The following is a 13,352-nucleotide window of genomic DNA, read 5'->3' on the forward strand; positions in this document are numbered from 1 at the left end:
TGTGTGTTGGTGACTTGTGTGTTGGTGACTGGTATGTTAGTGACTGGTGTGTTGGCGACTGGTATGTTGGTGACTGGTATGTTGGCGACTGGTATGTTGACGACTGGTATGTTGGTGACGGGTGTGTTGGTGACTGGTCTGTTGGTGACTAGTATGTTGGTGACTGGTATGTTGGTGATGGGTGTGTTGGCGACTGGTATGTTGGCGACTTGTGTGTTGGTGACTGGTATGTTAGTGACTTTTGTGTTGGTGACTGGTATGTTGGTGACTTGTGTGTTGGTGACTAGTAGGTTGGTGACTTGTGTGTTGGCTACTGGTTTGTTGGTGACTGGTATGTCGATGACTGGTCTGTTGGTGACTGGTGTGTTGGTGACTGGTGTGTTGGCGACTGGTGTGTTGGTGACTGGCATGTTAGTGACTGGTCTGTTGGTGACTGGTCTGTTGGTGACTTGCATGTTGGTGACTGGTGTGTTGGTGACTGGTTTGTTGGTGACTGGTGTGTTGGCGATTGGTATGTTGGTGACTGGTTTGTTGGTCATAGCCATGACGACCCAGTGAAGTACTCATGTTTTAAAAGCTTACATGTGTAGACTAATCTGTATCAAGGTTTCAAAATAAATCTGACGTATGTGACAGTTTTATGACCCGGGTTTCTTACACCGATAAAGGAATGTGTACGCCATCTGAAGGTGCACATACAATTGGAATGACTTAAACAGTATCAGTAACGAGGCGGGGCGTGTTCATGCACTGGGAAATATCCCAACGACACAGGATGAACAGTTCATTTGACCTTTACCTTCTTCAAAAGAGAAGTATTTGTTATGTCTGTCTTAACCCACGTAACAACTCAATCTTAACTTGAATCTATATCTGAGGTCAAGAAACCTAAAGAGGTTTAGCGTATTAGTTTCTCGTTGGCAATACGTGAAAGTCGTTAACTAAAGTAACATAAATCAATCAAAGGCCACCTGTGTTAACATTATATTTCGTCATTAAATGTTAAAATGTTAAGAATGACCTTTCTGTGAAATTCAACTCGGCATAAAATATGTGCCTTGTCTCAAAATGCGTTATAGAAACTCTTTTTCTGAAACCATCGAACTTGGTCATCTGGTGACGTGAGCTCTCGGTTGTCCTGATCACCAAGATAAATATAGATGAGTTGTGTTTACCAACGTGATATACAGAACCCATTTAACCTGGGCGGGGTCTGTAGAATCAGATCCTGAAGTAATGGCTGCCTGGATGAACATAATACGGACCTGTATTGTATAAAGTTTCCTAATTTGTAATTGTTTAGCCACATTAAACTGACACGCCGTGATCTAACTGGAAAACAGCTTAAAGTGCGTCAAGCCCAATTCACTCACTCACTTATTGAAATTGTCTAGACTGTGACGCGTCCGTAATGACAATTACTCAGCAGTTGGTGTGCATTCCGTTGCCATGTATCTCCATCTAAAATATGATAAAACAAAAGCGACAAAGATATTTCCATAATCATAAGAATCCTTTTTGTACGATGCCAACTACAGTAAACTACGGTTATAACGAACTCAAAGGGACTACTGTTTTTAGTTCGTTATAACCGTAGTTCGTTATAAGTATATATACAGCATAACTACGGCAAATAGTCGGGACTAAAAAGTTAGTTCGTTATATCCGTCAGTTCGTTATAAGCGTGTTCGTTATAAGCGTAGTTTACTGTATATCATAAGTATGTGACCATGAGAGGTGTTCGTGAAAAGGCGAGCGTATCCTGCCCCGCATAACACATGCAAGGGCAAGTGAATTGTACACCTGAGAAAGCATGAGTACACATGGTACAAGTCAAAATAGAGAATTGCATTGGAGATACTTTTTGTCACTTATGCGTCAACATAAAATTCAACATCAAAACAATTTCAGATTTTTACAAAATGAAGATCTATGCTTGTAACACGCCAGGTCGTATTTAATTCCCATAAAACATGAACTTACAAATTTACAGCAAATGTTTGGTGTTCCTATGTTGACCTCGAAGTAAATGAATGGAAGCGATGCGAATCACCATGTAAAAACGCACAAAACATTTGCATTACAGGTACAGTAGCACAAAGGAAGCTATTTTAGGGGATATCAACAATGGATTTACACCTCTGTGGTTTATACAGAAGGGGTGTTTATGCAGCGTGGGTTCTTTGAAAAAGGTCAACCAGGACAGTTGATGCACATTCAAGTTTAAATAATTACCTTAACACAGTTTCCAAGTCATTAAATGGTACGGCTGCATGAACATAATTATACATTGGCGTCAACTGAACACGATTTATGGGGTTGGTAATCTATATGCACCTCTATTGGATGCCTTATTTGTCACGGGTTATTTTCAAAGTACATAAGGCCATTACTTGTTGAAGGAATCTTGTTACGACGATTCCTGCCCAGGTCAGAAATAACGGTATCGGCAATACTGGCATTGATATCCTTGCAACGTTGCCCAGAATAGTTGAACCGTTGACATTCCGGTTCAAGGTTTCGCATGACAATATAAACGAATACATGACGTTAGGATAATATTATGGTATGGCTCTTCAGAACGGAGGAACGCTTGTTAAAAATGTATCCATCACTGACAAATACTCGAACATGAGAAATGCCAAGGTTATTCAAAGACAGTTTAGACCTATAACAATGTGTAATGCATTATTTAGAAGTGTAACCTTTAAGGTGAGGTGAGGTGATGTCATGTGAAATTTAGTTTAACGTCGCGTCCAAGATTATTGCACTTATATAGCGGCGTGCATGCACGTGTGTGTGTGTGTGTGTGTGTGTGTGTGTGTGTGTGTGTGTGTGTGTGTGTGTGTGTCTTGCTGCTTGTACTAGTCCGGACAGATGCCGATTTATAGTGCTAGCTCAGGTGAGGTAAAATTGGCTTTAACGTCGCGTCCAAGAGTATTGCACTTGTATAGCGACGTGCATGCACGTGTGTGTGTGTGGCTGCTTGTACTAGTCCGGACAGATGCCGATTTATAGTGCTAGCTCATGGGGAAACCATGCCGCAGTTTAACATAAATACCCCAGTCAGTCGACCAGACCTTGTTATAGCCCCTTAGTGCCGAGCGACGGACAGGGTAACAACAAGTACCATCTTTTAACGTCTTTTGGTATGACGCGGCCGGGGATCAAACCCCGGACCTTCCGCTCTCCGGGCGGACGCTCTACCACTAGACCAAGGAGGCGGTCTGTAACCTTTAAGAAGTTCTTGTCGGATTAAACACTGATGAAGTGGAATATTGAGTATGAGTAATAAGGTCTAGTTTCATAATGCAACTTACCAGACAAACGCGTTGGCAGTAGAGTGTTACCTTTGATAGAGTAGTTAATTTAAAGGCAATGTGCCACATTTAACTCGATTTATGGCGATATATTACAGAACCCTAACGCATCCCTAAATATGGATTTCCTTTATCGTGGTACACGCAATGCCCTCGAGTAACATGGCCTCATCCATCAACGCTTTTTTATCCAATGACGAGCCATAATATTCTCATTATGTTTGTCATCAACGACGTTACTGTATTAGGCCAACTCACACGTGAGAGGACCTGTGAAGATTCCGGGGTAGAATAGGTCTTCCGCTACACCAACGCTTTAACCACTAGGCCACCCGACCACCATGGCGCAAGCGGCCATTATAAGAATCCCTTATACCCGACTCAGTATTCGACGTCACGACAATCATTTGTTTGTAAACTGGCATCATCCCGAGGCAAGGGAGTTAATTGATTATAATAGTCCAGTTTCCACCCTTGCCGAACTAGGCTGGGATTTCGTGTCTCAATCGTAGCGCCACCAATGGCTATTACGAGTTATGTCCCGTCTATGTCCCTCCTATTGACCAATCAGATCCCACCTCTTCTATCGCTTGCATTTGTTTAAAAAAATGACGACGTAAAGTCAAGACGATCTGATCGATAATCAAGAACAATATTGTAATAAAAAGGGTCTTACCTTACAATAATTAGATTCCTTGATTAATAACATGAAAAGATTTTTAAAATATTTCTCGACGCCAAGTGGACAGTATGCTTGCTTTGCAATTCCTGCAATCAACCGATATCTGCACGTTGAAATCCATGTTATTTACCAACCGGATGTCGATTTTGTTCCGCGATTATGATAGGACCATGTTAGACTCGTTAGTCGAGCCAAATTATAACTTCGGACTTCAAGTCTATTTCAGCAAGGGTTGAAACTGGACTTTCATAGTCAGTGAAGTCCCTTGCCTTGGGAAGATGCATGGTTGTAACTTGGCGGGGAGGCTGTGACTGCTAAAAGCAATAGTAAAGCATTCTCCGCGATGTGAGGAGTTTGTGATGTACGCGACGTGGACAGTAGTCAGACATCTCAACCGATAGAGTCCCGTGTCGTGAACTTTTGGCATACAGCAAGAAGGGATGATAAGCCCTTCTTATCTCGCCCCAACCCTCCCCCCTCGCCAACACTGAACGAATATCATGCTAAGATTTTCCCGTTGAATGCAGGTGTTTCTATCTTGATTGTGCTTTTGGTGGCTGTTATGAACATGTTTTTAGAATCTGCATCTGATCTTTTCTCATTGTCGACCTCGGAAAAAGCTATCTACTTTATTGCCAGGTCGCTATAAACAGAACAGTCAATGGTCGCACCATAAAGTTCGCATGTACGCCATCTTTTTCCAACTTTGAATTCAGATAATATGCAAATTTTAAGTGAGCAATAACTAAATGACAAAGCTTGTCCCCTTTAAATGCCGTTTTATTACAACTCGTGCACTTTAAGACGTATATATACTGGGAGAGAACAAGTAAAATATAAATAATGCTGGCCTTTGCTAGATTACAGCTAGGTATTATCGCAGCTATGCTATGAGAGCAGTCACAAGTGATTATGTTTTCAGTGTTCGATTAAATATAGATGATAAGAGAGAAAGTATTTTTTCGTTAAATTTCTTGTAACGTAACACATTTGTAAGCTGACCTTTGTCATTGTCACTGACCCATGATCAATTGTTTGTACTGCCTGTAAAGCCTTGTTGTTTAAGCGTTCGCTCGTCACGCAGTAGACCCGGGTTCGATTCCCCGCATGGACACAATTTGTGAAGCCCATTGCCATTGTCCCCGTCGTGATAGAGTTGAAATATTGCTTAAAGCGGCGTAAAACATCACTTACTTTCCCAGCAGTGAATGGGTACCCAGTAGGATGAAATGGCTGTTAACTTCTAGCGCCCAGCAGGCAGCTTGGGTTGTTTACTCCCCAGGGAGCTGAGAATGATTGTTGAGTTCACACTGATTCATTGACCAGGGTAAACGTGCCTAAGCGCTTCCAGCATGCCTATGCCTGGAGTACAGCGCCATATAAATGAATTACTATCTATTCATTGGAGTCAAGGAGTCTGTTATCAAGCCTTGTCTTTTATAAAAGAGGATAGAAAGAGGATATTGTGACGGAAAGAGGAATGAAAGTAAGACAGGGACAGTAAAGGGTGACTGCAAGATGGGATTTTATGGAGGGAAAGCATAGATAAAAAGCAGAAGGCTCGTAGGTTTAGAGATACAATCAGGCGGAGTGAGGTGTAAGGTAATATCCTTAGGCAACACCATGTGTGAGGTCACGGGTAGCTATAGCAGCGGTGTTGTTTATTCACTACTCGTAAGCTGAACTGCGTATAAGCAGATGACATCATCAGTGTTTATATCCCAGTATGTGTCCAGTTTCAGATAGACTGATATATTTATTTTGGTTCTAAGTCAGCAAATAAATGATATAATGATATAAGGACTGCGTATATAATAAGCAATTCATGAAATATATAAAAGCGACAAAACATTTCCATAATCATAAAAAAAATCTCTTCTAAAAGCAGAGTCCATTGTACGATTCTGACTATATCATGAGCACGTGTTTATGAATCACTATCAAATAGTGATGATACTGGGTGACCGGTGGAATCCGTCACAAAATATGTATTTACCAAAAATATTTAATGACTTCAATACTCCTTGAAAACGAGTCTGTTTTTACAATAATGGACAGCATCATTAATAGTTTCAAGGAAAACTATCTTCTTACGGTATATCTCTCATATCTGTCCAGAACGCTACCTTAAAGAATATTTGCATAAATTTCGATTCGCATTGACAAGTTTTGATGTAGTTATCAAAAACGTTTAATGAAAGTGAACGGCATGAAGTAGAAACGAAAGGTATCGGGTGAGCGAGTGAGTATGGTTTTACGCCGATATTTGCAATATCCCAGCAATATCACGGCGGGGGACACCAGAAATGGGCTTCACACATTTTACCAATATCGGGAATCGACCCCGGTACTTCGGCGTGACGGGCGAACGCTATAACCACTAGGCTACCCGACAGCCCCGAAAGGATAAGGTAAACGTGTAAGTTAAGGCAACACCAGTTCCCTCCCCTTTGCCCAGATTCACCCTAATTATGATTCTGTTAGCTGCTACTTCAGCATTCTTGTTTGACTCTTCTCCCTCAGTAAGCAGGTACGTCATAATTTGATAATTTATTACAATGCCGGAAAATATTCGGTCGATATTATATTATATGTGGACTCCATTCGGCCCAAAGGCAAAACCATGACAACAATTATGTGAATGGATCGCGAAATACTGTTTATTGTCGCATTCATTCCAACTCAGTAAAGCAGTATGTGAGTATACCAATAGTTTACGCCGCATGTTTTTGTTTGTTTGTTGTTTAATGCCGCACTCAGCAATATTCCAGCTATATGATGGCGGTCTGTAAATAATCGAGTCTGGACAAGACAATCCGGTGATTGACATCATGAGCATCGATCAAAACAATTGGGATCGATGACATGCATCAGCCAAGACAGCGAGCCTTCACCACCCGATCCCGTTGGTCGCCTCTTACGACAAGCATAGTCGCCTCTTACGACAAGCATGGTCGCCTTTCACGGCACGGTAAGCAATGGTTGCTGAAGACCTATTCTAGCCCGGATCTTCACGGGTCCTACGCTGCATGTACACGTTTCTTGATTCCCGTTTTCGCAAAATCTGGTATCATCACATACATACCCCTTTCGTGTCATTTCTGTGATCATTCATATAAATTGTCCTATTTTGTCCTTTACGACCAATGGAATCTGTTTCGCCGGATAATCGAGACTGGTTGTTATCTGGCGTTGACGTTTTATACTTCAGTTTAAATCGATAAGGGGATATCTTGGTTGGCTTCCCTTTCTTATCTGCAACCGCATATGGCTCGATATTGGCCCTCAGCGTTACACGTGTGACAGGTTGGGGTGAATGAGGACATATTTATTTCTTTTGGATCTTTCGGCTTACTATATTCAGCCTTGAGTTCTTTACTTGGTTTGGAAAAGACCCGAGTATTATTGTCATTTACAACGGTTTTTTTTATTTGGTTTGGTTTGTTGTTTTACGCCGCACTCAGCAATATTCCAGCTATATGACGGCGGTCTGTAAAATAATCGAGTCAGGACAAGACAATCCAGTGATTTACATCATGAGCATCGATCCACGCAATTGGGATCGATGACATGCATCAACCAAGTCAGCGAGCCTGACCACCCGATCCCGTTAGTCGCCTCTTACGACAAGCATAGTCGCCTTTTACAGCAAGCATGGGTTGCTGAAGACCTATTCTACCCCGGAATCTTCACGGGTTCAGCATTGGCAGAACAGACATAGTCATCATTGATGGAATCAGTAGTTTGGATTGTATTAACAACAGCGAATCTATATCACGACGGGGGACCTCATTAATGGTGTACTGAAATCGGAAATGGACCCACTTATTGCGAGACTTTCAAGACATTTTCCTTGACATTTAGTGGAAATCAACGACTTCGATGACAATAATAATAATGATTATTATACCGTGACTCACCGCCTAGCTACTTGGTAGACTGGACGACCGTCAAGCAAACAAAGACTTGTACACAGTGATTGATATGATTCAGTAACTTCGCCATTTGTGTTTGCATGTATATATGTATATTTTGATGTTATTTGTGTATGCGTGTATATATGTATACTTGTTTGTTTTTTGTTTACCGCCGCATTCAGCAATATTCCAGCTATGTGACAGCGGTCTGTAAATAATCGAGTTGCTGAAAACCGATTTTGACCCGGCTCTTCACGGGTGTATATACATGTAAATCTTTACAGTTCCGTCATGTTCATGTGTAACAGCAATGTGTGTTTACATGTCTATATGTATTGGTTACATGCAAATATAGGTGTGTTCACTTCCTTCGAGACCCGTGAAGATTAGGGGTAGAAAAGGTCTTCAGCAACCCATGCTTGCCGTTAAAGGCGACTATGCTTGTCGGAAGAGGCGACTAGCGGGATCGGGTGGTCAGGCTCGCTGACTTGGTTGAAGCATGTCAACGATACCAATTGCGTGGATCGTTGCTCGTGATGTCAATCACTGGGTTGTCTTGTCCTGACTCGATTATTTACAGACCGCCATCATATAGCTGGAATATTGCTGAGTGCGGCGCAAAACAACAAACCAACCAACCAACCAACTTCCTTCGAATGATATCTACTGTTTCTGTTGTAGTGTTCCCCACTATGGCGTCCAGATGGACTTTGGTGTTTCTAGTCGTTCACTTTGCAAGTCTGTTTCTGACTGCAATAGGTAATCATATATTTCATATTATCATGTGTTCAGTATAATGTTTCTGAGTAGCCGTTTCAACTCTGTTGGAACACATACTGACTTTGCCTTTTATCTGCCATTGATATTAACGTGTTATTAGCGAACTGCGGCTTGACAGCCTGTGGTAGTGGGTCCGAATCCCGGTTCGCCCCGATGTTTCACCAAAGTGGTATGTGCCTGAGGCCTACATCACTTCGGGCTTTCCTTCCACATTAGGGCGGTCGGGTAGCCTAGTGGTTAAAGCGTTCGCTCATCACGCCGAAGACCCGGGTTCGATTCCCGACATGGGTACAATGTGTGAAGCCCATTTCTGGTGACCCCCGCCGTGATATTGCTGGGATACTGCTAAAAGTGGCGTTAAACCATACTCATTCACTCACTCCTTCCAACTTAAGCTGACACGCCGTGATATAACTGGAATACTGTTAAAAGTGGCATTAAACCCAACTCACTCACTCACAGTGCAGTGTTTAGCGTGCCAGGATCCCATGACCGTGGGTCAAATGCCGGATACGCCTTCATTATGACCCTTGGTTTGGCAGCAACATAGCCTTAGGTTTCATGAATCTAGGACCTCCATCACTTAGGAAGTTTCCTCCTCAATGATATAGCCGCAATACTGTCCAAAGCGGCGTAAAACACAACTCACTCCTTCCTGGCCATGATTCAGTCAATAATTGTAATTAAACTGGATATTAGGACAGGGACAGGGGCAGGGAAAGGGGCAGGGGAAAGAGCGTTGGAAGGGCGGGGGTAGGCACAGGGGCAGGCACAGGGGCAGGGACAGGGACAGGGGTAGGCACAGGGGCAGGGGCAGGGACAGGGACAGAGACAGGGACAGGGACAGGGACAGGGACAGGGGCAGGGGCGGGGGCAGGGACAGGGACAGGGACAGGGGCAGGGACAGGGACAGGGGCAGGGGCAGGGGCAGGGACAGGGACAGGGACAGGGACAGGGACAGGGACAGGGACAGGGACAGGGACAGGGGCAGGGACAGGGACAGGGACAGGGACAGGGGCAGGGGCAGGGGCGGGGGCAGGGACAGGGGCAGGGGCAGGGACAGGGACAGGGGCAGAGACAGGGACAGGGGCAGGGACAGGGACAGGGGTAGGCACAGGGGCAGGGGCAGGGACAGGGACAGAGACAGGGACAGGGACAGGGACAGGGACAGGGACAGGGGCAGGGGCGGGGGCAGGGACAGGGACAGGGACAGGGGCAGGGGCGGGGGCAGGGACAGGGACAGGGGCAGGGGCAGGGACAGGGACAGGGACAGGGACAGGGACAGGGACAGGGACAGGGGCAGGGGCGGGGGCAGGGACAGGGACAGGGGCAGGGGCAGGGGCGGGGGCAGGGACAGGGGCAGGGGCAGGGACAGGGACAGGGGCAGAGACAGGGACAGGGGCAGGGACAGGGACAGGGACAGGGGCGGGGGCGGGGGCAGGGACAGGGACAGGGGCAGGGGCGGGGGCAGGGACAGGGACAGGGACAGGGACAGGGACAAGGGCAGGGACAGGGACAGGGACAGGGGCAGGGACAGGGGCAGAGGCAGGGACAGGGGCAGGGGCAGGGACAGGGACAGGGACAGAGACAGGGGCAGGGGCAGGGACAGGGACAGGGACAGGGGCAGGGGCGGGGGCAGGGACAGGGACAGGGACAGGGACAGGGACAAGGGCAGGGACAGGGACAGGGACAGGGGCAGGGACAGGGGCAGAGGCAGGGACAGGGACAGGGGCAGGGACAGGGACAGGGACAGGGACAGGGACAGGGGCAGAGACAGGGACAGGGGCAGGGACAGGGACAGGGACAGGGGCAGGGACAGGGGCAGGGGCAGGGACAGGGACAGGGGCAGGGACAGGGACAGGGACAGGGACAGGGGCAGAGACAGGGACAGGGACAGGGACAGGGACAGGGGCAGAGACAGGGACAGGGACAGGGACAGGGACAGGGACAGGGGCAGAGACAGGGACAGGGGCAGGGACAGGGACAGGGGCAGAGACAGGGACAGGGACAGGGGCAGGGACAGGGGCAGAGACAGGGACAGGGGCAGGGACAGGGACAGGGACAGGGGCAGGGACAGGGGCAGGGGCAGGGACAGGGACAGGGGCAGGGACAGGGACAGGGACAGGGACAGGGGCAGAGACAGGGGCAGGGGCAGGGGCAGGGGCAGGGACAGGGACAGGGGCAGAGACAGGGACAGGGGCAGGGGCAGGGGCAGGGGCAGGGACAGGGGCAGGGACAGGGGCAGAGACAGGGGCAGGGGCAGGGGCAGGGGCAGGGACAGGGCATTGTGGCATCATGGTAACCGATGGCGTCACAATGGCCCGCAAAGCAGCATGATGCAATTTCATTGTAGCGATTTCTCCTTGGAGTTATCATTTCATCTCACCCAAGCGATATCTCGTGTGACAGCCAGTTTTGGAAGATAAAATAACTGTTCAAAGCGACGTTAGCCAAACTCCTTGCAGAGAACTCTGGTTCGATTCCCACGCGTATACATCTGTCAAACCCAGTACTTGTGGTCAGTGCCGGTATGATACGTCTTTGTGGTTATTTATTAAAATCAGTGTCATACCCAAATGGTTTACTTTGTAACAGGTGAAACATGCAGTTATTCTGACCAAGTAGGGAAGAAAGGTCCACAGAATCTGTGGAGAGGTTTTAAAGCGACTGCGACCCTCGATGCTTGTAAGACCTTCTGTGGAACGCAGTCAGTGTGTAAAGCGGGAGAATTCAACAGTGGAAGCTTTTCTTGCTACCTTTACTCTTCGGAACCGACACTCACTGCTGACACTCAAACGACGTTCTTTCTACGCACGTGTGTAGCAGGTAAGAACATTTCTTCCTGTTTGGTAGCCGATGTTGTTATTGATAGACTATTAGTAATACGCTAACATTGGCCCGCATCATACAGAACCAGACCAATACGGGATTTGAGCGGGCAAGTACAGCTTTGTCGGGCCAATACGACTTTTGCGCGTGATTGCATTCCTTGCTCTTGATGTTGTCCGAGTCGTACAATCGACTCGCTTTTGGCAGAGATTTCTTATGACTATGGAGAGTTTTTTTTGTCGCTTTAATTACAATGCAATAACAAGGCGATAGACGTAGATCCTGTATGGGGTGTCTTGATCCCCTTGACTGGTTCTACTTGGAAACATTTAGGTTAGGTTGTCAATTAATGTCATTAAATGGGTCTTTTCATATTGGCCTTATAGGTCCGAGGTCAAGTCATAATTCAGCCTGCCTCGGGGTAATGTGACTGACCGTCGATCTATTACAAGGCCAACATAAAAACACCAATTTATAATATGATGATATTATGATTAAATGCAGTAGTACACGAATCATACTTGCCCCATTGTCCAGTGGATGTCGCGTAGCAGGGCGAGACAAGACGTAAGTGAAGTCCACATGACCACAAAGGTATCGTTTGATGACACGTAACATTATTAATTATGCAAACTGGACAATCTTCAGCTTCCATCAATTACGCCCCTTTGTCAAAGGTATAATGGCTGTAAATTACTTGTATACATGTTGTGCAATTTGTACGGGTGGCGGTGAACGCTAGTTTGAGGTGAGCTGCGGATTGATTGCGATTGAGCCGTGACGCTGGTTTAAGTTGAACGTCTTACAGGAGGACGTTGAGCCACATCGATGGTTTGAGGTGACCGTGTTCCGAATGGCAGTTGAGTCTACGCTGGTTTTACGTTGAATGGCGTACAGGGGGCGGTTAAGTCGTTACGTGTTCGAGGTGTCCGTTTTACGGGTGGCGGTTGAGCTGTAACGCTGGTTTGAGGAAAACGTTTTACGGTGGCGGTTGAGCTGTTACGCTGGTTTGAGGAAAACGTTTTTACGGTGGCGGTTGAGCCTCTTAATAGGAAGAGTCCATGTATTCGATGTTGGGAGACGGAGAAGAAATAAGGTATGTTATGATGCATGAGTCATGCATGCATTTGCTACACTCCCACAAACGCTGTCCTGAAGAAGCTCTTTACTGTGCCTTTTTTTTTATCTATTTCTTCAAAATTTTATTCCAAACAAACGTACAGGTAACAATATATCACCTCGGTCAACCAGGGTAATCCATCCCAGCAGTTCCCTATATTGTCTAAAGGACCAAGGGGGATGAATGGCCAAGTCGTGAAAGGCGCCGCAATTCGCTGTGCAGAGTTGCGGCCCTTGGAGACGCCATAAACCTATGGGTTCGAATCCCGGTTCGCTTCGATTATGTTTCTAGGTTTGTCAGCACCATTCCCGTGCTCGTGGGTTTCACCGAATGACCTGCATCAGTTCGGGCTTTCCTCCCACATTAAGCTGACACGCCGTGATAGAACTGGAATACCGTGTGAAGCGGCGTTAAACCCAACTCACTCACTCACTCACTCACTCACTCACTCACTCACTATACAGTGAAACCCCGTGAATCAGGACGGAACCGTTCCCAGCAACATTGTCTGAATTAAAAAATATCTGAATAACAAACATCTAAATGGAGTGATATTCCTTTGTAAATATGAAAGGAAACAGTAACAGAGTAACAGATGAGGAACAGTATAGGGTCTAGCGATGTTTCACTTTACCCTGAACAAAGTTTAATGTGTACAGTAGAGAGCTGCTTGAATGTCTGTGTCAGTGTCCATCCTCACACAA

General features: G+C 46.1%; 1 protein-coding gene across 25 annotated transcripts in view; it reads left to right on the top strand.

Annotated features, from left to right (window-relative positions):
- LOC124152286 (mucin-22-like) overlaps positions 1–13,352 on the top strand; it is a 112,676-nt gene that overhangs the window by 31,407 nt on the left and 67,917 nt on the right. For all 25 annotated transcript variants that reach the window (XM_048392660.1, XM_048392666.1, XM_048392670.1 and 22 more), the window contains exons 2-3: positions 8,601–8,678; positions 11,295–11,525. In XM_048392660.1, coding sequence (XP_048248617.1) covers positions 8,612–8,678; positions 11,295–11,525 — 298 coding nt within the window. In that variant the 5' untranslated portion in view covers positions 8,601–8,611. The remainder of the gene's footprint in view (positions 1–8,600; positions 8,679–11,294; positions 11,526–13,352) is intronic.

This window comes from Haliotis rufescens, unplaced genomic scaffold (genome assembly GCF_023055435.1).
Source record: "Haliotis rufescens isolate VD_foot unplaced genomic scaffold, xgHalRufe1.0.p SCAF_11, whole genome shotgun sequence".
NCBI classification, from domain to species: domain Eukaryota; kingdom Metazoa; phylum Mollusca; class Gastropoda; order Lepetellida; family Haliotidae; genus Haliotis; species Haliotis rufescens.